This window comes from Hylobates moloch, unplaced genomic scaffold (genome assembly GCF_009828535.3).
Source record: "Hylobates moloch isolate HMO894 unplaced genomic scaffold, HMol_V3 SCAFFOLD_12, whole genome shotgun sequence".
Lineage (NCBI taxonomy): Eukaryota > Metazoa > Chordata > Mammalia > Primates > Hylobatidae > Hylobates > Hylobates moloch.
Genome location: NW_026652287.1, coordinates 77,974,255 through 77,997,523, shown reverse-complemented (window position 1 = coordinate 77,997,523; position 23,269 = coordinate 77,974,255). Strand labels below are relative to the sequence as shown.

At 35.6% G+C, this 23,269-nt stretch overlaps 1 protein-coding gene across 3 annotated transcripts in view; it reads right to left on the bottom strand.

The window, feature by feature from the left end:
* The window catches only part of NAV3 (neuron navigator 3), a 395,528-nt gene that overhangs the window by 210,513 nt on the left and 161,746 nt on the right, over positions 1–23,269 (bottom strand). For all 3 annotated transcript variants that reach the window (XM_032170807.2, XM_032170808.2, XM_058425703.1), the window contains exons 6-7: positions 10,315–10,383; positions 6,717–6,856 (exon numbers count right to left, since the gene is read on the bottom strand). In XM_032170807.2, coding sequence (XP_032026698.1) covers positions 6,717–6,856; positions 10,315–10,383 — 209 coding nt within the window. The remainder of the gene's footprint in view (positions 1–6,716; positions 6,857–10,314; positions 10,384–23,269) is intronic.

Here is a 23,269-nt window from a genome sequence, read left to right as displayed (position 1 = left end):
CTGTTTCTTAACACAGTCCCTCAAATTGCTAAATTCATTAAATGTTTCATAGCTATGCAATATTAACTTTTTTTTTTTTTGATCAGGAGTCTCGCTCTTTCACCCAGGCTGGAGTGCAGTGGCGCGATCTCGGCTCACTGTGGGCTCTGCCCCCCGGGGTTCACGCCATTCTCCTGCCTCAGCCTCCCGCCTAGCTGGGGCTACAGGCGCCCGCCACCTCGCTCAGCTATTTTTTTGTATTTTTAGTAGAGACGGGGTTTCACCGTGTTCGCCAGGATGGTCTCCATCTCCTGACCTCGTGATCCGCCCGCCTCGGCCTCCCAAAGTGCTGGGATTACAGGCGTGAGCCACCGCGCCCGGCCAGTATTAACATTTTTACTGAACTTTCAGAAACTTGGCTAGCTCTGAGTTCACCTGGATGTTTAGCAGTTTGCTTCAAATAATCTCTAAAACCAAAACAAACTCTTCAGGTTTTCCTAATGTCATTTTTTCTCATCTCTTTGGCCACATACTTGGTATGTATCTTCTGTGCATCTACAACTAGGTTAAGAAGTAAGAGTGTGCCTGGGAGCTTTGGTGGGGTTGATCAGAGATGGTAGAAAAGAACCAGTCAGGATGCTTTTTTAAGTGGCTGATGAACAAGGGAAATAAGAGAGGATGCTCTTTCCTTAGAAAAGAGAAACAAGTGGGCCGGGCGTGGTGGCTCACGCTTGTAATCCTAGCACTTTGGGAGGCCGAGGCGAGCGGATCACGAGATCAGGAGATCGAGACCACGGTGAAACCCCGTCTCTACTAAAAATACAAAAAAATAATTAGCCGGGCATGGTGGCGGGCGCCTGTAGTCCCAGCTACTCGGAGAGGCTGAGGCAGGAGAATGGCGTGAACCCGGGAGGCGGAGCTTGCAGTGAGCCGAGACTGCGCCACTGCACTCCAGCCTGGGCGACAGAGCGAGACTCCGTCTCAAAAAAAAAAAAAAAGAAAAGAGAAACAAGTTGAAGACATTAGCTAGAAAGACTGCTATAGAAGTTCAAGTACAGAAGAGGAATTTCAACATCACTGCACCCAAAAATGAAACAAGAGGGACTCTGAATTATGACATCCACATCCAACCCACAGTAATGGTCATAACAACAGCTGTAAAATCATTCTCAGGTGAGTACACACATATAAGACATTTCCCGAAGCTCTGCTCTAAATCTGTCCACAGCCTGTCCCTATACAGAGGCAATGAGGTGCTTCAGATTTCATTAAGAGGGCAAATCATAGGTTGTTGTGCATCAGGAAGGCACTGGAATAATAAGAGTCTCTCTGGACTCCTCACAGTAGAGATTGCACAACAGCAGCTGAAATGGCAGCACCTGTAGTTTCTACAGAATGAATGTAGTCACAAATTATAATCATTGCCATTTATATATTCAGGAATAAGTAGCCTGGTCTCAATGACATATTTCTGAATGTTGATTACTCAACTTCTGACTATGAATGAATCTCAGCATGGGGAAAATAACAGATTTCTAATGCACATATTTAAAGGCATTCCCAAAATAGATTTGTATCTTGCATTTTTATGGGCTACCTCTGCTTACAGCCTTACCTGTTGTCTACGGTCCCCAAATAGCAATTTGCTTCCACTCCCCCTCTTCTGCTTCCTCTTCTTTTACCTCATCTACATTCAGCATTGCCAACTCCACCATAACCAAATACTATTATTCATCTACTGCTTACTTTATTCCAAGTACTTAATAAGTACTTCATACATGGTATCTCATTTAAGCCCATAATAATCTACAACATACTTATGATCTCTCTTGTTAAAAATGAGAAAATGAAAACTTAGAAAGATAAAGTAATTTGTTTTCAATCATACATATGGCAAAACTTAGAAAAAACAAAATCTAAATTGGAACTCGTTTTTATCTGACTCAAACGTTTGGAAGATTTTCACTGTCTCTTCTTTCCACATGTTTACTGCATGCCAGAAATTCTGCTGAAATGGCTCTCCAGCAAGCCACATTTATCGCACAGTCAAGTTAATTGGGTAACTCCTTGTTTTCCTTCTTCCTCGGTGAGCAGGATATAAATGGGGAGAACATCACACAAGACACTTTATTCATGTACTATATACCCTCTTCTTTAGCATCTTACTTGCACCTGTTCGTCTGAGTTGATGTGAGAATAGATATTAGTTCACACTTGCGAAACATCTAAATTCACAGAACTAATGTCTAGTTATCTCATCTTGTAAACAAACAATATTGATGACTTGGGAACAATGCCAACCAAGTTCTAAAATTAATACATTGATGTAAACGTGGCAGTCACAACAGGCATATGGAAAGTTTATAGTGGGACATTTCTCTCTGGAACCTCAGTTAGCTGTAGAGTTAGCACCACGTTACCAAGAGTGGTATCAGTCTGAGAAAGGACATAGAGACGATTCTTAATGGCTTATCTCTTTTTCCTCACTGAATAGTATGTTGCTTTGATAAAAGAAAATTAGGTACCAACTCTGAAATATAAGAAGTGACAACAAAAATGATGACAAAAGCACCATTCATTTCTGAAGTATTTCCTGCATGGCAGGCATTGTGCTCAGTGATATAGATGGTCCCTGCTGAATACAGGATACTTTAAGCATCACAGATCATGGTGGAAAGAGGAAAATGATTAAACAATATGGCTATGCCACTTATTTTGATAAATAATTAGGACTTTAATTTCACAACAACATACCAAATGCTTAAAAAAAATTAAGTTGGAGAAAAGTGGCATTCAAATCTAAATATGTCTTGGTATTAAGTGGCTCCTCATGCACCTCCCCACACTGCTTTGCATAAATAATTGCTTGTGTATTGCCTCAGTCATCAATTTTATAGTGACTCAACAGAAACATGGGGTGGAGTTTTATAGTGATCCTAGAAAAGCTGTTCATTCTGTACATGCTTATACTGTACCTTTGCAATCTTAGAGTGCCACTCTGTGGAGAGTTGTACAATTTAGAGAAGCTTACATTCACTCACCAGCCAGTATGTAATTTATTACAGACATATATACTTTGTGGACACCTCAATATTTGTGCATGTATACATAAACCAGCAACACATATGCCCAAGTCTATTTAGTCTTATAAATTGATATATACATAGATATAAATATATAGATATAGATATATACATATATTTACATATATGCACCTAGTTATGGTAACTCATGGAAAGAATTCTAAAATCCCTGAAATCATGACGTTAACAATGTATTTTAGCCTTATATAAGTATTAAGTAATAAAGCTGTAAAATGTATAATTAAATCACCAGTAAAGTAATATAATAACTAAAGCACATTTGCATTGGCTTGAAAAGAAAACAGTTCAGTTCTTTGGCTTTATTGTAATTTCAGAGTAATTAAAAAAAACAAAGTGTTTAAGAGCTAGACATCTATGTTGTAGCTGAATAAGCTGCCCAAATTTAAACACTAATGCATAATTCTCATTAACTCTGATAGCTGTATAATGTTGAATTAAAATGTTGCTAAATCCTTGGCATCTATCTTATTAATTCTGTGTTGTGTGTAAATAAAAGCCAAAGCTTCCACACCAGAAGATACCTGATTAGAATCTAGACAAAGAGAAAGAAGCCCTGTTCAGTGAGTAAACAGGTACAATATAAGAATCACAGGTGAGAAATGGCAAAAAGATGGTAGGTAGTATCACCTCTGGTGCCGGGGCATGTTTCTTAGCAACATGGAAAAACACCTCTCCACTAAGGAACTCCATCAAATGATTCATGTTTATAGATCATAATAAAGAAACTGGATTCCAAATAAAGCTATGGATAAACCCCTAATAATACTAAGCTTTTTGCATTTTTAGATTTTTTAATACAAATTTTGTAAAACAAGAATGATTTCTTAAGGTAACTTGCTTCAGGCATGCAAAGTATATGCCGAAATGAACCATGGCATGGTTTCTACAAGATTTGATTTACAGTTAACAGGTATTTGATTTTCTTCGGAACGTATATCTGTCTAGAGTACTCTCATACGGTTCTGGGCAAATTGACAAATGCTGGTGTCAGAGTGTATTATTCATTGTCAGTTTCTGAATGGCAGGTCATCAGGAGAAGAAACTGAAGGAGTCTCAAAAGAAATGCTTTACAAATGATGCTGTTTTCATTTTACCACTTGTTCTGAGAAATTTGTTTCCACGTTCCACTTCAGCATAATGTTCAGATAGCAGTGCATCCCATTGTAACGTTTCTATTTCAGCCTTCTCTGCCAATGATAACCTACTATAATGTGCGCCGATATTTTAATTCATTTAATGAGACTGTAAAATGAGCACAATATTTTTTCAAATTTCATTATTAAAATGATATTAGATGTATCTTTTGAAGTGCAGTTTGTAATTCTCTACTGATTTCTTCTCATTAAGCGTCACATCACTTTAAAAAAGCTAATTTGTTTTACAAATCATACATATGAAAAGCCACTGTACTTTCCACAATTTTTTTTTTTTTTCTTTTTTTTGAGACGGAGTCTTGCTCTGTCGCCCAGGCTGGAGTGCAGTGGCGCAATCTCGGCTCACTGCAAGCTCCGCCTCCCGGGTTCATGCCATTCTCCTGCCTCAGCCTCCTGAGTAGCTGGGACTACAGGCGCCCGCCACCATGCCAGGCTAATTTTTTGTATTTTTATAAGTTGTTTTATGTGTAATATATTATTATGTCATTTGCTCTTATAATTTAAGATAATATTTTGGAAATATAGCATGACATAATGATTAATCTACGAACACTGTTATTGGATCTATTGACATAAAGTTTTAACTCCACGTTTAATAGCAAATTTCATATTGTATACAAGACAAATTCCAGATGTCTTTATTATATCATATGAAAACTTGTCTAAGGAAATGTGCTTTAGATGAGCAGACTGCATATTACATGACATCTGTCTCCACCTTGTGGTTATTATCAATATTGCTGCTATCTAATTTTGCACTACCTTCTAAGCATAGGTAGGGAAGGTATGTATGAATTAAGTGGCCATGGAAAAATATTAATGCTTGTATATCATCGGAATTTTACTTTTAGATCCCAGAAATCAGTTAAATAAAATATTTTCACATTACAGAAAAATTCAGATAGATTAAGATATAAGTGTTAATTCATCGAATGCATTTCTAAGTCTATTTACAAACATTGCTAGTAATTTCTTGCTAGAATATTAATAACGGTGGTATCATGTTGCTTAATTGGACACTTTGGTAGTCTATTTAACACATCTTTATTTCTAGGTCTGTTAGCTTTCCCCAGAAATTTCCCACATATACAGGAATTATTAGCCTGAACTTGTATAATATTTTTTAGAAAAGTTAGGAAATGAGGGCATTTTTTTTTCTAATGAGGGACTGTCATCTCCCTTAGCCCCAGGAAGAGTATAAATCTTCAGTAATATTTCTTGTGATCTTAAATCTAAAATTTTATTTTATATTTTAAATAAAACATTCCTAACTTCCAAAAATACACTTTTGTTTTTCATTTCCCAGTTAACTCAAGAGCTTAGGATATTGCAATCTTAACACACACTGCCCTGCTCTCAGGTGTTTAAAGTCTGTCTGCTTTTGCTTTAGGCGGAAGGGAATATTCACACAAAAGAGTGTCTTGCTTCTAGATCACATCTGTCCGTTCACATTTGAGTAAGAGGGAGTTGTCTAATCATTTGCCTATATGAAACAATTCACAATTATCTATTTTGAGCAAAAATGTTCCCACATGGTTGAATTATTCGATCCCAATTTGCCAGATGTTCTACTAACTAAACATTTGTGCCACTTTTTAATTTCATGTGTTTTTCCATGTAGAGCCCAACGCTCTGAAGAAAAGTTTGAAGTTCTATTGATTTGAAAATACTTCCTCAAAATCCAGCAGAACACTCTAGTTCCTCACACAGCCATACTACTTATAACAGCACAAGTTCTTCATTTCCTCGTGACTGAGGTGTAAACTGCACATGCTCATCCCCATTCTCTCTGCTACTCAGTGACAAGCATCAAATCAACACCTCTTTAAATGCCCACTTCATACATCACAGAGAACTGTGTGGCATACGATTCATTTATAATATGCCTTTAACAGACACTTTCATTTAATGTCCTTGATTTTGTGATTTGATATTTATATTATGCACTATTTCAAGAAAACAAAACAAATATGAATAATTTGTCTTTTGGGGAAAACTGAGGTCATAATATCTCTGGGATCTGCTGCTTGCAAAGATTAAAAACCTACTGTAATTATGTTTCAACTTTTGATGCTCCAACCTTAACTGCCAAAAACACTTATGGCTCTTACCTTAACTGAAGTTAAGGATTCACAGATAAATTCAATATGGCTTTATGATTTCAGGATACATTTTCAAAAATATAAAAAGACATAAGAAAATGTGGCTTACATGCATTTGGAAGGACTTGTTTTTGAGAAACAGCATTTATACTTGCATATATATAATTAACTACTTTAAAATAAATGAGTTTATTTGTTTAAAATGTTCTTCAGATAAGAAAGCTGGCAGTCAGGAGGGGACAGTTAGGAAACATAAAGAAACTCCACTGATAACATCTCTAGGCCCAAAGTTGTTACGCTGCTCAAATATTAGATTTAGCATGTAATTCACAAGACTCATGTTAGACTTGTGTCATAATGATGTAACAAACACTTACCTTTTTCGTTTCCATTTGCATAATTTGGAGGCTTGTTTTTGTCAATGCTGTTAAAGCTCTGACTTCTCCTGTTTAAATTAGAGGCTCCCTGGACCTTGCTGCTGCTGCCTGCAGCAGGCACCCTAGAGGGCCCTGGAAGCCTGAAATAGTATAAGAAAAATTACGTCATTATTGTACATTACAAAAAGGTAAGAAGCAGGAGGTGCTGAGTCAGAAATTTACAACATATGATGTTCTAAAATCTATTTAGCAGAAAATGGTGATAGATGTGACAAATAAATAGCTAAGCACAATGTTGGAGATCTTCAGAAAAATCTTGTTTCACTTTTCAATGAACATGTCCCTCCAAAATTGTAATAATATAGAGTAATTAAAATAAACCTTAACTTAAAAGTCATACTCACCCCATCCCTGATGAATAAAACTTTGCCTTGAAAGTACTGTAACAATGATGTGAAAAGTAAAGGAAACAATAACACTTAACTTTATGTTCTCAGCATATTCATCAGCTATTTCAGTTATTAAGCTGTTCTTTTCAATGTATAAGGCATTTGTTTTTATTGTAGGTAGTTATATAGTAAGTTTGCTTGGATATTAATCACAAGAAAGTTACTGAACAAGAAGGAATAGCTAATGCTCACTGAGTATCTAAGTTACTTAGCTACACTAATGAAAACATGGTACCAAGACCCAGGTCATGAGTTAAATTATATTTCATTGGTCTGCCACACAAAAAACCTTTTTCATTTTCTTGCCAAAAATAAGCATCCAGACTTAGTTGGTTATCTCATAAGTTTGACCAACTGATCACAGAGGAGACATGACAAGAAAGGATGCAGATCTCAGAAGAAAATCACTGTTAGCCGGATGACAATTTAAAATATGCTTACATGTAGTGACAATAGCTTTAGCTACTCTTTGTGTATGAAGGATAGGATATGAGGAAATATGAACAGACTATCTTACAATTAGAGGTTGTTTGACTGGAGGTAGTAACTTACTGCTGCTTTATTTGAACTAAAATATCAGTTTGGATCATTCATTTCACTCTTAAGCAATTTCCACTTTAAAATTTCAATGACTGATTATGTAATGAATTGTGCCTAAAATGTGCAATTACTAGATTTTGGTTTTATACTACTGACATATATTCTATAGGTATATTTAATCTATAAGTTAAAAACTAGAAATGAAGAACTAATATTGACATTCTTCTTTTTTTTTTTTTTTTTTTTTTTTGAGACAGGGTCTCTGTCGCCCAGGCTGGAGTGCAGTGGCATGATCTCAGCCCACTGTAACCTTTGCCTCCAGGGTTCAAGCGATTTTCCTGTCTCAGCCTCTGAGTAGCTAGGATTACAGGCACTTGCTACTACGCCCGGCTCATCTTTGTATTTTGATAGAGACGGGGTTTCCCCATGTTGGCTAGGCTGGTCTTGAACTCCTGACCTCAAGTGATCCCACCTCAGCCTCCCAAAGTGTTGGGATTACAGGCGTGAGCCACCGTGTCTGGCCAAGAACTAATACTGACATTCTAAGATCTATTTAGAAAATACGATATTGAAAGTTTTGTTTAGTATTTGCTGCCACCATGTGAATGTCACCGTGTACTACTCTGAAATTTTTTATTTGAAAGGAAAACAAGAATTCAAAACCTACAAATATAGCACTATTTTTTATAATCATCTTATAAAATTTTAAAGCAAAGGTTATTAATGTCTCTCATATTGGTATCCGATATACCAAAATTTCACAATCCAGTTGTTAGATGTTCAACATTTAACTCACCTTTATAATACTACTTGACTATATCATTTTCATAGAATATTGGAAAATCAAACCACCTTCAGGAAATATAAGTGCTTTTATAATAGTAACAGTCATTATAAAATAGAGTGAATATCAGGAAAAAAACAAATACCAACTTAAAAATAAAACTGTTGATTTCTTAGAATGGTTAATAGCTTCAAAATGTGAATTATATTTTAGTGTTTAAATATATATGGCTGATAAATGGTCCCTTTAGCTATTTTGCTAATTGGACACTGTGCCATACAAAATATTAGAATATTTTCCAAATGATTCCAGCATTTAACTTTTGCTCAAGAGAATCTACAAGGGTTTGTAAGTACAGCATAATAACCACAGATGCTAGGAATTTACAGGACCAGTGATTGCACTCTGTTGAAGGAACCCAACTAATGAATTTGGCCAAGTGTCCCAATCATAATAAATCTGAGAACTATTTCTGTAGACATAGGCATAGACTTAGAAAGTTCATTCCAAACTCACACATATAAACAAATTTTGTCACAAAACTTGTCCTGCTTGTAATGCAAATTGACCCATTTCCAGAAAATAATTAAAATATATTTTAATCTTTACTGCAACCCATGAAGTCAAATGATCTTCAGTCCTTAGAAGAACAAATTAAAACAAATTTAAAAATAATTTGCTCTTCTCATTACCCTAATTTGACAGGCAGCCAGAGCAGGCCTTCGGATTATTCATCAAAGTAATAAAAAGGGAAATGAGATGAAGCAGAGAGGAGAGAGAGAGAGAGGGAGAGAGATCTATCAAAATACAGTACTTAAAAATATTTTACATGCCTAAGTCTTGGAGTAATAAAAATGCTCATTGTGCATGGCAGGTCACTGTTCCTTACCCATCATAATTTATATCATTTATTCTCGTTTTTAATTAAATACCTTTTAAAATTTGTCTTTCCAGAATTATGCTGGCTACTCTGGAAATGAATATAACTTAGAAAGCCAAGGCAAGGGGAAAGACACCTACCTCCAGTCAAAGCATCAGACACATTCCTTGTGGTCAAACACTACATAATATGATTCATCAGTGGAACAGTAATGAATAAACCACTGCTGGATACTTCCCCAGTGAGTGAGATGACACAAAGGATCACATACTAATCAGAGGTATAAAACTCTTTTGCTGTGGTTTTATTCAGCTGTTCCATGCTACCATCATGCCTTCAGCAACTTAACACTTTTAAAAAATCAAACTCTTTCAAAACATTTTTATAGGTCATTATTTTCCAAACAGTATATAACGCACTGTCATTTATTATAACAGGCTGTCTTTATTATACCTGTGTCATAAAGAAGCAAAAAAATTAAACTATTATAGATAGAAGAACAGTTCAGACTGACCTGGTACTAACATCCCCACTAAAATCTGCCAATGTTTTTCAAATCTCCATTAAAATGTGCAATAATTAATGCATGCCCATCTCAAAAAGCAATTACAATTTGGTTGTATAGCTTCCAGATTATGTGACTTGGAAAGAATCGGGCATTCAAAGTAATGGTTTTCTTGATTGATTCTAAGCCTAGAACCTAGACTTAAGCCCAGTTATAGCACGACATATAACTAAACTAAAAAAGGTGCCAAAACCCATTTAATTATCTAATACAAACATGCTCATCCCTGAGGCTATGTGTGAAAATCTTCCTGGAAAAATTTAGTGCTCTAAACTTCTCATTCAGAAGTGCATCATTAAAAAAAAAAGATAGGACAAAATATCACTGGGTATTTACTTGCATATCACTAATAAGCAATAAATTAGAGAATATTAACTGACCTAGTAGGCTTTTTTTGACTGGTTGCAATTCCACTGTGATTAGACTGAGTTGCATATCTGGCTGCCAGACTGTATGAGGAGAAACAGAGAAATTGAATTAAAGAGATTCTTTGAACATGGAAGGAAAGCACAAACTTACAAGAAAACTATGAATTAATGAAATGCAATTGGAACACATATAAACATGTATAAAGAACAAATTAATTAGAAAATTATGGTAATGTTGTATGTCCAACATGACCTTTGATTGTGAATGTACTACGAAATAATGCAGTGCACACCTTGTCATAAAATGTGTTATCACTGACTTTACAATTATGGCCGTGTAATATTATTATTTTAAAAATACTATTATTTCATCATATAAAAAAATTCAACCTTGTAAATGACTGTGAAACTTCAGGGAAACTAGTTTCACTGACATGATGAAAGATCACTTTCTTAAAAAGTTTAAAATGAAAAAGAAGAGTATGAGATGACAGTCATTAGTCCCTTTAGTAAACTCTTCTAATTTGCTTTTTTCAATCTAAATATTATTTTGAAAGCCAAGTGATTAAATAATCTGGTTTCTGTCTAATAAGTTATTGCTGACCTCTAGTACTAAATTGTTTTCAAGGAAGTAAGCAATAAAAGATGTTTTGTCTTGGGGAAGATCGATATAAAAACAGAAATTAAAGTGGGCTTAAGTTCTTCATAAACAAACTTAACAAATACTAATGACAACTTCTGGGCATTCTTGAATTACATTTCTCAATGATTTTTTAAATCAAAATCTTTGTTCAAAGGCACACAAGAAAGCATGATTTAAGCCAAATTTTGAAGAGCAATACTTTACACATAAAATGCACATTTATACATTAAGTTCAACTGATCTCTGCGTTACGTAAGAGTTCTGGAATCAATGTTCTGAAAGATATAGTTAGACCTGATAAACCCAGGACACGTTCACACACTCTGTGATGATCATGGGTTGATGCCTAAGTGGAGAATCACTTCTCAGATGAATTGGAATGGCTCGACATGAACCCAGTTGCTGTGCATGCACAATTTTCAAGGCCTCCAAGGAAACAAGAACAACATGGTGGTGTTGGAATCAGGGTGGGATCACTTGGAGCCTTGCTGCAGTTGATCCAATTGCTTCTCTGCCAAGCAGAAGGTATTTTAGTCAAGGAAAGGATTACTTAGGATGATGATGTGTTTACTCAGTTAACTTTTACTACACTGAGCTAGTCAGTGGTGGGAGCTTGCAGGTCCTTAAAATTGCCTGGCTTGAGGGAAATATATCCTCATATAGAGGGAGCTTTTCAGATTCACAGAGCACATTTGGCATGTGATAAATTGTTATTTGTGTATAACACAATCTGTATTCTAACTACACTGAGCACCAAAACAACTGGCCACAACTGGCTAAACTACCTCAGTAATAATAATGTCAGAAAGTAATTCAGAAATAAAAAAAAAACTATCTCAATTCAGTGAAATAGCATTTTGAAAACAGTAAAGAATAAAAACATGCAAAGTGAGGAAAAACCTTTTGTGAACTTCTCAGTCTACTTGTCAGTTCGAGAGTAAGAGAACTATCTGTTTACCACTGTGTCTACCCCACTTTCTCTAAATTGGACACAAATATTAGCAAAATAGATGACAATGAAACAATATATTTTCCTTTAGTGAGTTGAAGCCACCTTATTGGTCCCCCACCTCATTATTTTAAAGAAGTGCCATAATATAATTCTTAGCATAGAACTGGAGAAACAACAACAAAGTCCATAAAGTTTGAATGATTTGGCCAAAATCAATTTCATTTTATGGTCCATGTGTGTTTTCCGATTTATTATATAAGAATACTCTACTTTGAACCTGCATTCTTACACCAAACCCTCTCACTGTAATCCCTTGAAAGGTAGCTTCTGTTCTGCTTTCTTGCACTGGTGAAGCTGTTATCTTGAAGGACACAGTGTTTTCTTCAATGCTCACTGTGTTCTAAAGTCTTTGTATTTGATCATGTTGGTCCCTGCCTCTTTTTGAGCCTCTCCTATTCACTGACTAGGCATTATGGCATTCCAGTAAGCTGACCCAATTAGTTCACCATCATTTTTGTCCCATTTTCTCTTTCCTTTTTGGGGTCCTTGTTTCCCCATCTCTTAAAGGCATGATATTTTTCCCTCAAGAGTATGTCCTCTTTCCTCAAATATTTTATGCATTGTTTACTTAGACTTTCTACTAAGATTTAAACTAAAATTCTACTCCTAAAATTAACCTCTGTTCATATTCCCATCCGTCGGTACCAACTCAATGAAAGACTTGTCTATTCACGTGAGCTTCAAACTCACCACATCAAACTCTCCATTCTCCTTCTCCTATTCTCCAGCTCTCAATAAACTCCTTCCTTAAATTTCTTTATTTCTATCCACAGGACCACAATTTTCTTAATAATGTAGGCTGAAAATCTCAACAGTTGACTCTTTCCATTTCCCTTTCAATTATTACAGAGGAGAAATCACCACCTAGTCATACTAATTCAATATCTACAATTCCATCTGTACCTATGTTTTCCATCAATTCCAATGTTTATCACTCTAACTCAAGCCTTGAATACTTCCCACGATACCTCAGACCTAGAGAAATTCAAATGTTATATTGCTTATCTAATTCATACTTCAGAATCGAATATTCGAATGGAAATGAATGTATCTAGGCTTGTGTCTTGACATTACTGTTTGTCTCAAATAGAGAAGTGAAATTATAGGTGAAGGAAGCAAAGGTCAAAGACAGACAATAAATTTTCTAAAACATGTAGCTAATTAGTGAAGATTCAAAGTAAATTTTGACATTCAAGATCCTCTATAAAATATTCATTTCTTTTTTTGAGATGGAGTCTTGCTGTCACCCAGGCTGGAGTGCAGTGGTGTAATCTCAGCTCACTGCAACCTCCACCTCCTGGGTTCAAGCAATTCTCCTGCCTCAGCCTCCCAAGTAGCTGGGATTACAGGCACCCGCCATCACACCTGGCTACTTTTTGTATTTTTAGTAGAGGCAGTGTTTCGCCATGTTGGCCAAGATGGTCTCAAACTCCTGACCTCTTAATCTGCTCACCTTGGCCTCCCAAAGTGCTGGGATTAAAAGTGTGAGACACTGTGCCCAGCCTTATAAAATATTCTTATGTTTCTATGTTTACGTTCTAGTATCTTTGTCACAGGATAAAAGACAAGAGAGGTTTTTATCTCGCTTGTACTTTTCTATTTTTCTGTGCCTTTACTCATGCTATAACTCCTATGGGAATACACCCTACCTGTGTCTATTATACCAAATTCTAACCATTTTTCAAGTATCACCTTAAATTATACCAAGTCTATGCAACATTTTATCACCTTCTAGACACATATTAAATCTCTAAGCTTTCATAACTATGCTTTGTACCCTTTTATGAAATGAAAAAAATTAATTTAACTTTATTTATTTAAATTTATAAAAATAATAAGATTTCTTCAAGGCAATCTCTTCATCAAATGTACCAATACTATCATAGATATTGGAAATTTGCCTACTCTTGTCTCTTAAAAAAAAAAAAAAAAAACTAGGCTGGGCACAGTGGCTCACATTGGTGATCCCAGCACTTTGGGAGTCCGAGGCAGGTGGATCACGAGGTCAGCAGTGTGAGACCAGCCTGGCCAACATGGTGAAGCCCCGTCTCTCCTAAAAATACAAAAATTAACTGGGCCTGGTGGCATGTGCCTGTAATCCCAGCTACTTTGGAGGCTGAGGCAGAAGAATTGCTTGCACCCAGGAGGCAGAGGTTGCAGTGAGCCAAGATAGCACCATTGCACTTCAGCCTGGGTGACAGAGTGAGACTCTGTCTCAGAAAAAATAAAAAGTTAAATAAATAAATAAATAAATAATAAAACTAATATATTTTGAAAACATAATATATCATATGTCACCAAACCAGCACCATAAGTGTTGTAACAGGAAGTATATTATTAACACAATTAATAGAGACAATTTTTCAAAGATCTATATTACAGAAATACAATAGTAAAAACACAGACAATGGAGCACTCAATAGGACAAATGACCCAATTTCTTCAACAAATAAATTGCAAGAAAAATTATGAAGGGAAAACCTATAGAGTCTTATAAGAACTTAAAACCAATTGTAATGTACAGATGCTTATTTGAATTTGGACTCAAATAAACAACTGTTAAACTTTATGAGAAAATTGAGAAAATTTTAACACTAGGATGTTAAATAAAACTAAGTAATTTATATTAATGTTTTAAGTGTGATAATTATTTTGAATTGTTGAAACTGGCCTACATGTCCCATAAAAATGATGTTATAGTTTCTTTTGAATAAACATAGAAATTGATCCTCACAGTTTTAAAATTTTAGAAACTTACATTTGTTTTATCTGAGTTCCTTTTCTCAGGAAACTGACCATCAGGCCTCTTAGACAGTATCAAGGAACTGAAACTTACCAAATCACCATATCTAGACAATTAGATGCCAGGCCCCTCATTTGCCATGATTACTTTCTTACTCATTGCTAATTCCTGTTTTCCTAACAGATGACCTATTTCCTGTTGGCCAACTTTTCTTCCTTACCTTTCCCTAATTCCTGCTTTTCCGCATGTAGCCACATTCCCTCACCACTACATAAACCCCCAGTTTTAGTTGATTGGGGAGGTGAATTTGAGACTGATCTCCCATTCTTATCAGCTGCAGCAACTGAATAAAGCCTTCTCCCTGGGCAATTCTTGTTATTTTAGTGATTGGCTTTCTGTGCAACAGAGAGCAGGACTAGACTAAACCCCTGGTGTTTGAATGACACTGGAAGCATATTAAAAATAAACTCTATCTTTCACAGATATATATTTAATTTGTTTTAAATAAATTGAGGTGAATAGCTGATTTGAAATAGTCAATAGTGGAATTAGGAGCTTGGAATGGTTGGATATTAATTTTAAAAAAGGTAAATTGTGAGGTGATAATGGTTAAGTCAGATTGATGGGTCTGTGAGAAATTTAAATGGAATTTAGTATGTTTTAAAAAAGCAGAATAAGAACTATTCTTATTTATTATTATTATCCTCTAAAAAGTAATTTATCTGCCAAGTATAACTGCCACAAATGCTTAGTATGTCAAAAAGAATATTCTTTATGTTTGATTTATTCATAAGGCAACTTCACCATTCCATGGATCTATTTTCCAGTATAGAGAATAAATATTATTTCACCAATTAGCCCATTGGTCTTATCAATTTCATGATTTTTGTCCTTTATTTTTCATGATCTCAGCTACTAACAGACTACATTGCACCAGCTGCATTTCTAAGAGGCACCTAGTCAAAAGTCACTGGCCTGTTGCTACTTAAATGTCTACCACTCTCAGATGTTTATACATCAAGAAGCTTGGACTCCTTGGAAGACCAGTTTATTTTTGTTTGTTTGTTTGTTTGGTTGGTTGGTTGGCTGGTTGGTTTTAGCTAGCTCTTTAGCTTCCATAGGAAGCCCAATGGGCAAACAGTTTGGTTGGGCCTAATACCTAATGTTTATGAAATATCGTGTAAAGGTAAAGCACTGTACACACGTATGTATGTGTAAGTTAGTGAGACATTTGTTAACTGCTGGTTCTAATTATAGTATTACTGCCATCCCGTTTTTATGTCCGTAGTAACTACACTTAAATATCTGTTGCCTCTCCTTGTTTTTGTCTTTTCACCTGAAAAGAAGTCTAAAAGAGAGCAAGCAAGGCTTAGTTGAACGGTTGCAATGTTATATAAAAAATAAGCTATTACTGTAATCTTAAAAATCACTGGTAATCTAGGGAGGACAGAAATATCAATTCTTCTGTTTCAATATGCTTCTACTTTTCTCTCATTATTTTTCTTTCAAATTTTCACATAATCAATCTCTCCCCATTTCTCTCATTACTTGTTTGATCTAACTCAAAATCTTTCTCAATAGTTCCTTTATTTTTCTTAACATTATTGTCTATGCCTCCCTGGACAGCAGAAAAACATTTTATCCTCCACAGTGGTTGTAATACCATTTCCCAGGTTTCAAGTTTATAACATGTTAGTAACAAACCAGGTGAGTAAGCACAGCCAACTTGCCGAGTCCTAGTAAAACAGACACAGGTGACATGTAGACACAGCTCTCAGGCAATGGGGGAAAATAAACTGAGTCAGAAAAGCAGTAAAATAAGGGTTTTTAGATGTCTGAATTGAAGAGTGCATTTTTTTCTGAAATCCTGTATGATCAGACTCCTACTGTTTATGGTGGGCAAAAGATGTCAGAAACAGAAGCACGAAAGAAGTAAACATTTTGAGGCTCATTGTGGATCCCACTAAAAGAAGTATGTGATCATCTTTCTAGTAAACTGGAAGATCAAGGGGCTGCTTTTTATTTTTCTCAAACATGGAAGGGAAGAAGAGAAAACTATACACAGTCAACTATTTTTAAAGTATGGAATTCATCGGTGATCAAAACACAGCAGGATCCAAACTGCCAGAGCTTCCTATTTCAGCTTCAGTGTAAATCCTCATGTGGAATTATAAAATCCATTTATTATAAGGAAAGAAAGCTTTTTAAGGTAAACGGCCGAATCTGTGGTTACCCGTTTTTACTAATCACTAGAGCCTCACTACTCAAAATGTGGTCTACAGACCAACAACACTGACGTCACCTGGGGCTTGTTAGAAATCTAGAACCTCAGATCCCATCTCAGACTCACTGAATTTGAATCTTCATTTAAACAGAATCCGCAGGTGATTCCTATGCATAATAACATCGGAGATACTGTGTGCCACAGAATATCCACAGATGTCTCCTTAGAAGGAGAATACTCACAGTTTCTAAAGTCAAACAGCATATTCCAAACTCTCAAGCCATGACTGTTCTCTAGATGTCAGCAGCCTCCTTCTTACAGACTTGATCATTTTAGCGTTCCTGACACAACAGCCACATCTCCAGCTGTTACTCCTGCTTCCCAAATACAGGTTCATTCAGTGTCACCACCCACAAAATTTCACGCTGTTACCATAAATATTCTAAAAATTACAATCCCAGATATAATCGACTCCTTCGTTCTTTTATAGCAAATGTATATTTCAAACCCTAATCTCAACCCTAAACTTCAGAATCCCCTTTCTGAATATCTCCTTGATATGCCGTGAATATTGTATCTTGATGGTGCAGTAATTAATCAGGTTAAGTATCTGTCTCCTAAACAGACTGTGTTGTTCTCCAGGGCAGGAATTATATTATGTTAATTTTTTTTCATTCTTAGTTCTTGCCACGGGGCTGGTATATGTTCAATAACTAAATAATTGATTGACAGTTACTGGGTAGCATTTTCAAATGATGGCATGTTATATCTCTACCTTCTAAGCTAGGGAAATTGTTCCAAGAATAGAATTATCAGAAGTATGTTAAAGGAGGGAACAGAAAGATACTAGTCATTATTACATCCTTATTAACTGGCAGCAGTTTGTGTTTATCTTACTCAATCCTCACAACAGTCCTGCAAAGCTTATGCTATACAACTGACAAATATGAAAAATTAAGTCTTTTAATGTTAACTCATGTGCATTTTACACATTTTGCAAATTAAAGTGCTGAAATTTGAACTTAAATTTGTTAACATTGCATAAGCTGTACTCTGTTCTCTTGTACCATATTGTCTGTATAAATTATCAATTGAAGTATTTTTATTGCTCCATAGATTTGTGAAGATTTCCAAGATATTATAGAATCTGTATACAGAATATGATCTCTGCAAGTATCAAACAAATCTAATTTCAAAATATACCATTTGACAGAGAAATAATATTAAACAACTGCAATCTACTTTACATAGAAATCAAGAGTAAACAATTTTAAAGGTTAAAATAATTATAGTATTTAAGCAACTATTCTTATAGTCTTACAAGCAAGTATTATCATTTAAAATCTTTGGCAATGTTTTATTCAGGGCTAATAAATATGGAACATAATTTATAATTAGCCACACCCACATCCATTACAGACATCACTAATCAATCATGGAACTTTTTTTCCTACTAGTTCCTATGGTAGCCTCATAATCCTTGCAAAGGATTCAAACAGCCCTTATTGTTCAACAGGAATTACAATGAGAGTTAAAATGTATTTGTATCTCCTCTCTATGCCTTCATCAATACACAGTTAAGAAAATTTTAATAATTTCATGTAAGATGTTTGTAGACTATTCTATTTATGTTATAGTTATTTTAACAGCAGACTTCCATGCAAAATGTGGTCATATATATGTATATATGACCTCATTCCTTAGTTTTAGTTTTCAATCTCAAGAATAAAATTTGCTTCAGCATAATGCACATACAGAATTCTATAAATCACCAAAACATAATACCTGAACCTCATATAATGTATCAATTTTATCTCTTTGGATTCTATCAAGCTTCTTCCAAAAAATCTCAGCTGAGGAAGTTGGTATTTGAATTGTTTCAACTTATGCTTATTTATTGTGGTAATTATAAATATTTTTAATTCTCTTATTCATTCTACAAATATTATTATTATTATTATTATTATTATTATTATTACTATTACTATTATTTGAGATGGAGTTTTGCTCTGTCGCCCAGGCAGGAGTGCAGTGACACAATCTCGGCTCACTGCAACCTCCACCTCTCAGGTTCAAGCGATTCTCCTGCCTCAGCCTCCCAAGTAGCTTAGATTATGAGTGCGTGCCACCACACCTGGCTGACTTTTGTATTTTTAGTAGAGACGGGGTTTTACCATGTTGGCCAGACTGGTCTCAAACTCCTGACCTCAAGTGATCCACCTGCCTTGGCCTCCCAAAGTGCTGGGATTACAGGCATGAGCCACCGTGCCCAGCCCTACAAAAAATATTTTAACATTTAGTTTTTTTTCCAAGTAAGAACCTAGAAAGCCATATCAATTTGCTAAGGAATTTAGTCTTTATTCTGATTGCAGTGGGAGACTACCAAAAAAATTTAGTTTCAAAAGAAATACTAAATTCTCAGATAAGATCCTTTCCTTAGAGATGTAAGAGTGAGGAAGAAATGAGGTTGGGAGATGTTAACAAGGCTGAAAACAGATCAAATAGAAAATCATGGCTAAAATTCAGGCAGGATTTTATATAGGCCTGAATGAAGACAGAGGCACAGGAAATAGAAGTAAATGATTAAAGTAAGTTAAAATAGTGGACATAAGAACTGAAAGAAAGGGAAGACTCTAAGACAAATCCTGGGCCTCTAATTTGAGTTGTTCTATGTACAATAAAGTTACATAGAAAAGAGTGTGGGAAAATGAGGTTGAACATCCCTTGTATAGTGTATGAAAAGAAAATTCCAATTCAATTATGTCTACATACAAAAAAAAAGTAGAGAAAGAAATAGAAAACACTGGGAAAATGGATATTCAGGAGTGACTAATCCCACCTTTAGAGTATTGACAGAGTGAAGAGCCCTCACTGATCTTATTCTAACGATTCACTTATAAAGTATATAAATACTTTTGGATATTGAATTAATGAATAAATAAGAAAGCAGCTTCACATTCCTAAGGTTTTCAAAGTGGCACATAGACATAGATATTGAAAAACTAAACTTAGTTCAGTGTTCCCCTTATTCTGACAAACATGAAGATTCATTTATTCAGTTGTCCAATTAATCATTGAAAAGACTTTTATTGACCACCTCCGATGTACTGGCACTATGTTAGACAGATTTAATTTAGAAAAATTTGGTTAAAGCATACAGAGATTACTGTTTCATTCTGAGAATTATAACCCCTAAAGCCATGTATACTAATATTCTTCATTAAAAAGTATAGTATGAGTGCTGTGGCTCACGCCTGTAATCCCAGCACTTTGTGAGGCCTAGGTGGCTGGATCACAAGGTCAGGAGATTAAGACCATCCTGGCTAACACATTGAAACCCTGTCTCTACTAAAAATACAAAAAATTAGCCGAACGTGGTGGTATGCGCCAGTAATCCCAGCTACTCAGGAGGCTGAGGCAGGAGAATCGCTTGAACCCAGGAGGTGGAAGTTGCAGTGAGCTGAGATCACATCACTGCACTCCAGCATGGGTGACAGAGCTAGACTCCATCTCAAAAAAAAAAAAAAAAAAAACACAAAAACACACACAAAAAAACTATAATTTTATATTTAATGGAAATCAAATTCAAGTTTGGAAAGAGAAACAAAAGCATTTTGCAGATGTGAAGAAATGATATATGACATTATTTATCTTCTGTGAATTAATATGTTGAAATGCCAGTAGTAAACATCTAATACATTGGTTAATAGCAAAGAATCTACAGTCAGCTGCCCTACCCAGATCTCAGATCAACTGCTTTCTGTGCCTAGTTTCTCATCTGTTAAATGAGGATGACAGCTACCTAAAGGTTTTTATGAGGACCAAATTGCAGATCACTTAGATGGGTGTCTGGTAAAGATAAGTGCTATAAAAGGTTAAAAAAAAAAATGCATACTTGACAGTCTCTGGAGGCACTGTAAATATTCTAATGAATCCTGTGTGAATTTTAGCCACTATTACCCTGCACACCTGCACACCTGCACTTGGAAGTCTTCCTAATACCACATCCCTTGGTTCTCACTTATGACTTTTGATGTTACGTTATTCTTACTTGAAAGCACATAAGCATGGCTCTTTCAGGACAATGGCTGAGCTTTTAACTGTGGCTCTTGGTCTCTCAGTTTAAAATTACTTTGGGAATGTGATTCCTTGAAATCAAATACAATTAGGTCTTATTCTCCTTCAAAATTTTATGGATATTATTCATTATTCTTGTTTCCCAAAGTCAACAACATAAGTCCCACAGGACTTAGCCCAGTAAGAAATCATTAGAAACTGTCCCAATAAGACACCAAAGAACCAGCATTTCCAAAACAACACACACAGGGTGAGCCTTTCAAAACATGAGTCTCAACACTGCACAGAATCCAAAAATGTCTTAAATTCAGGACTTAGTGTTTTGTGATGCAGTGATTAGACGAATATATGTTCAATATAGTTTATTTAATATTTCAACCAGAGTTTTATATTTCATTTGTAATCTAGATTTCAGGAATAATTTGAAAGACAAGAACAAAATGTCTCAGAAGACGAAGTACTTCTCAATAGAAAAACAATTTACACGTAAGAATTTAGCAAAAAGTTACCATAACTCAGTACGTTGCAAAACAAAAAGAACATTCTCTCATTCTCCTTGTTTCCTCACTTCACCTGTAGTTGTTTGTGGTCCCCAGAGTTTTGTGTTGAGCTCTCCTTTCTTTCCCCTACCTTTATACTCTTTTCCTGAGCTATTTCTTCCATTTCTACTGTTTCACTCAATAAAACATAGCTAAGCTAATGTTCCCAGGTCCGTACCTCTGGCTCTAGCTTCTCTCCTAGGATCCGGAGCCACATACTAGTCACCAAAGTTCCATTAAAATCTTAAACCTAGGAAGGCCAAAGCTGTTTTTTTTTTCTCTCCACCTCCTTCCTCTCATCTGTTTCCACTATCGTATTATATTTTCTGTCTTACTGAAATACATGATATTTCAATTCATCAATGAAAGTAGAGATGTGATGATTGTCTTTTACCCTTACTTCCAATCAGTAACCAAATTCATTGTTCCAGTCCGACTTTCACATCTGCAAACATTAAACTGTTCATTCTCTTGCCACCAGGGCAGGGTCCATCCCTATTCCCCTGCCCAAAGCACATCTTTTCTCTACCCTGTCACCAGGGCAATATTTCTAAGTTATAAATAGTCTCATTTTTCCTCTGGTAAAAATTTCTCAAAGCAATTTTACTTTACATTTAGCAAATAAGTCCCAGCTCCTAGGTATAGAGTTCACAACTTCCACAAACTGACCTCTGCCTATTTCTCCAGTCTTCTCTCTCATTATATGCTATGACAGTTTTAACACAGGAATACAATGAATTCATTGATCATCCTTCCATTGAGAGGCGAGATCTTTGTGCTATCCACCCATCTCTTAGAGTCTGAGTGGGCTTGAGGCTGCTTTAACCCCTAGAGCTACCATGTGAGAAGTCTGATACCACTAAGGCTGCCATGCTGGAGTGGCCACGTGAATTTCAGTTAAGCTGCTAGAACTGTGAGTGAAGAAGTCATCTTGGAAGTGGATTCTCTAACCACAGATATTCTGTCTCTCACCAGTTTGTGACATCCCCGTCATTCCATCCTTCTCCATTGCATGCCCTGGACATAGTGGAGCAAAGACAAGCCATCCTCTTTATGCCTCGTCTGATTCCTTGGCTTACAAAATCCGTGAGCATCGTAAAATGGTTACTGTTTGGTGCCATTAGATTGTGGGATGCTTTTGTAAAGCAGCAATAGATACCGAGAACCCATTTCTACTTTAACTTTCTCCTCAGCCAAATAACTATCGTTTCCTGAATGTGAAATGGCATTTCCTTTGTCAGTCCCTTCATATGTGCCCTTTCCTCTAACTTCGATCACTGAGCAACTTGTGCTTTGTTGAGTTAATTAACATGTCTATTAAGTGATCTGCTTAAATATTTAGGTGTCTGTAAGATTGTGGGTGATTTGAAGACGAACATCACTTTATCTTAGCCACATATCTGATCTATCTCTTGGCTCATGGTGAGGGCCAATTTATTTGTGGAAAGGTCACATATGAACTTTCAAATCACCAGTGGAAAAGAACACAAGGCTCTAATGTAACATATAAAGGATCAATAGCAACAAATCATCTTTCATTAAGCCATATGTTATGCATTGACTCTGCCCAAGTAGACAGCGGCTGGTTCATCAAAACATAAAAATCAAGTAGAAAACAGTAATTTTTAAATAGATGTATTTAATACAAAGGTAGTTGAATAAACTATATTTATCAGAGCAAAACAGAATGTAAAGGCAATCTTTCACATTACATAGGTTTTTATAACTC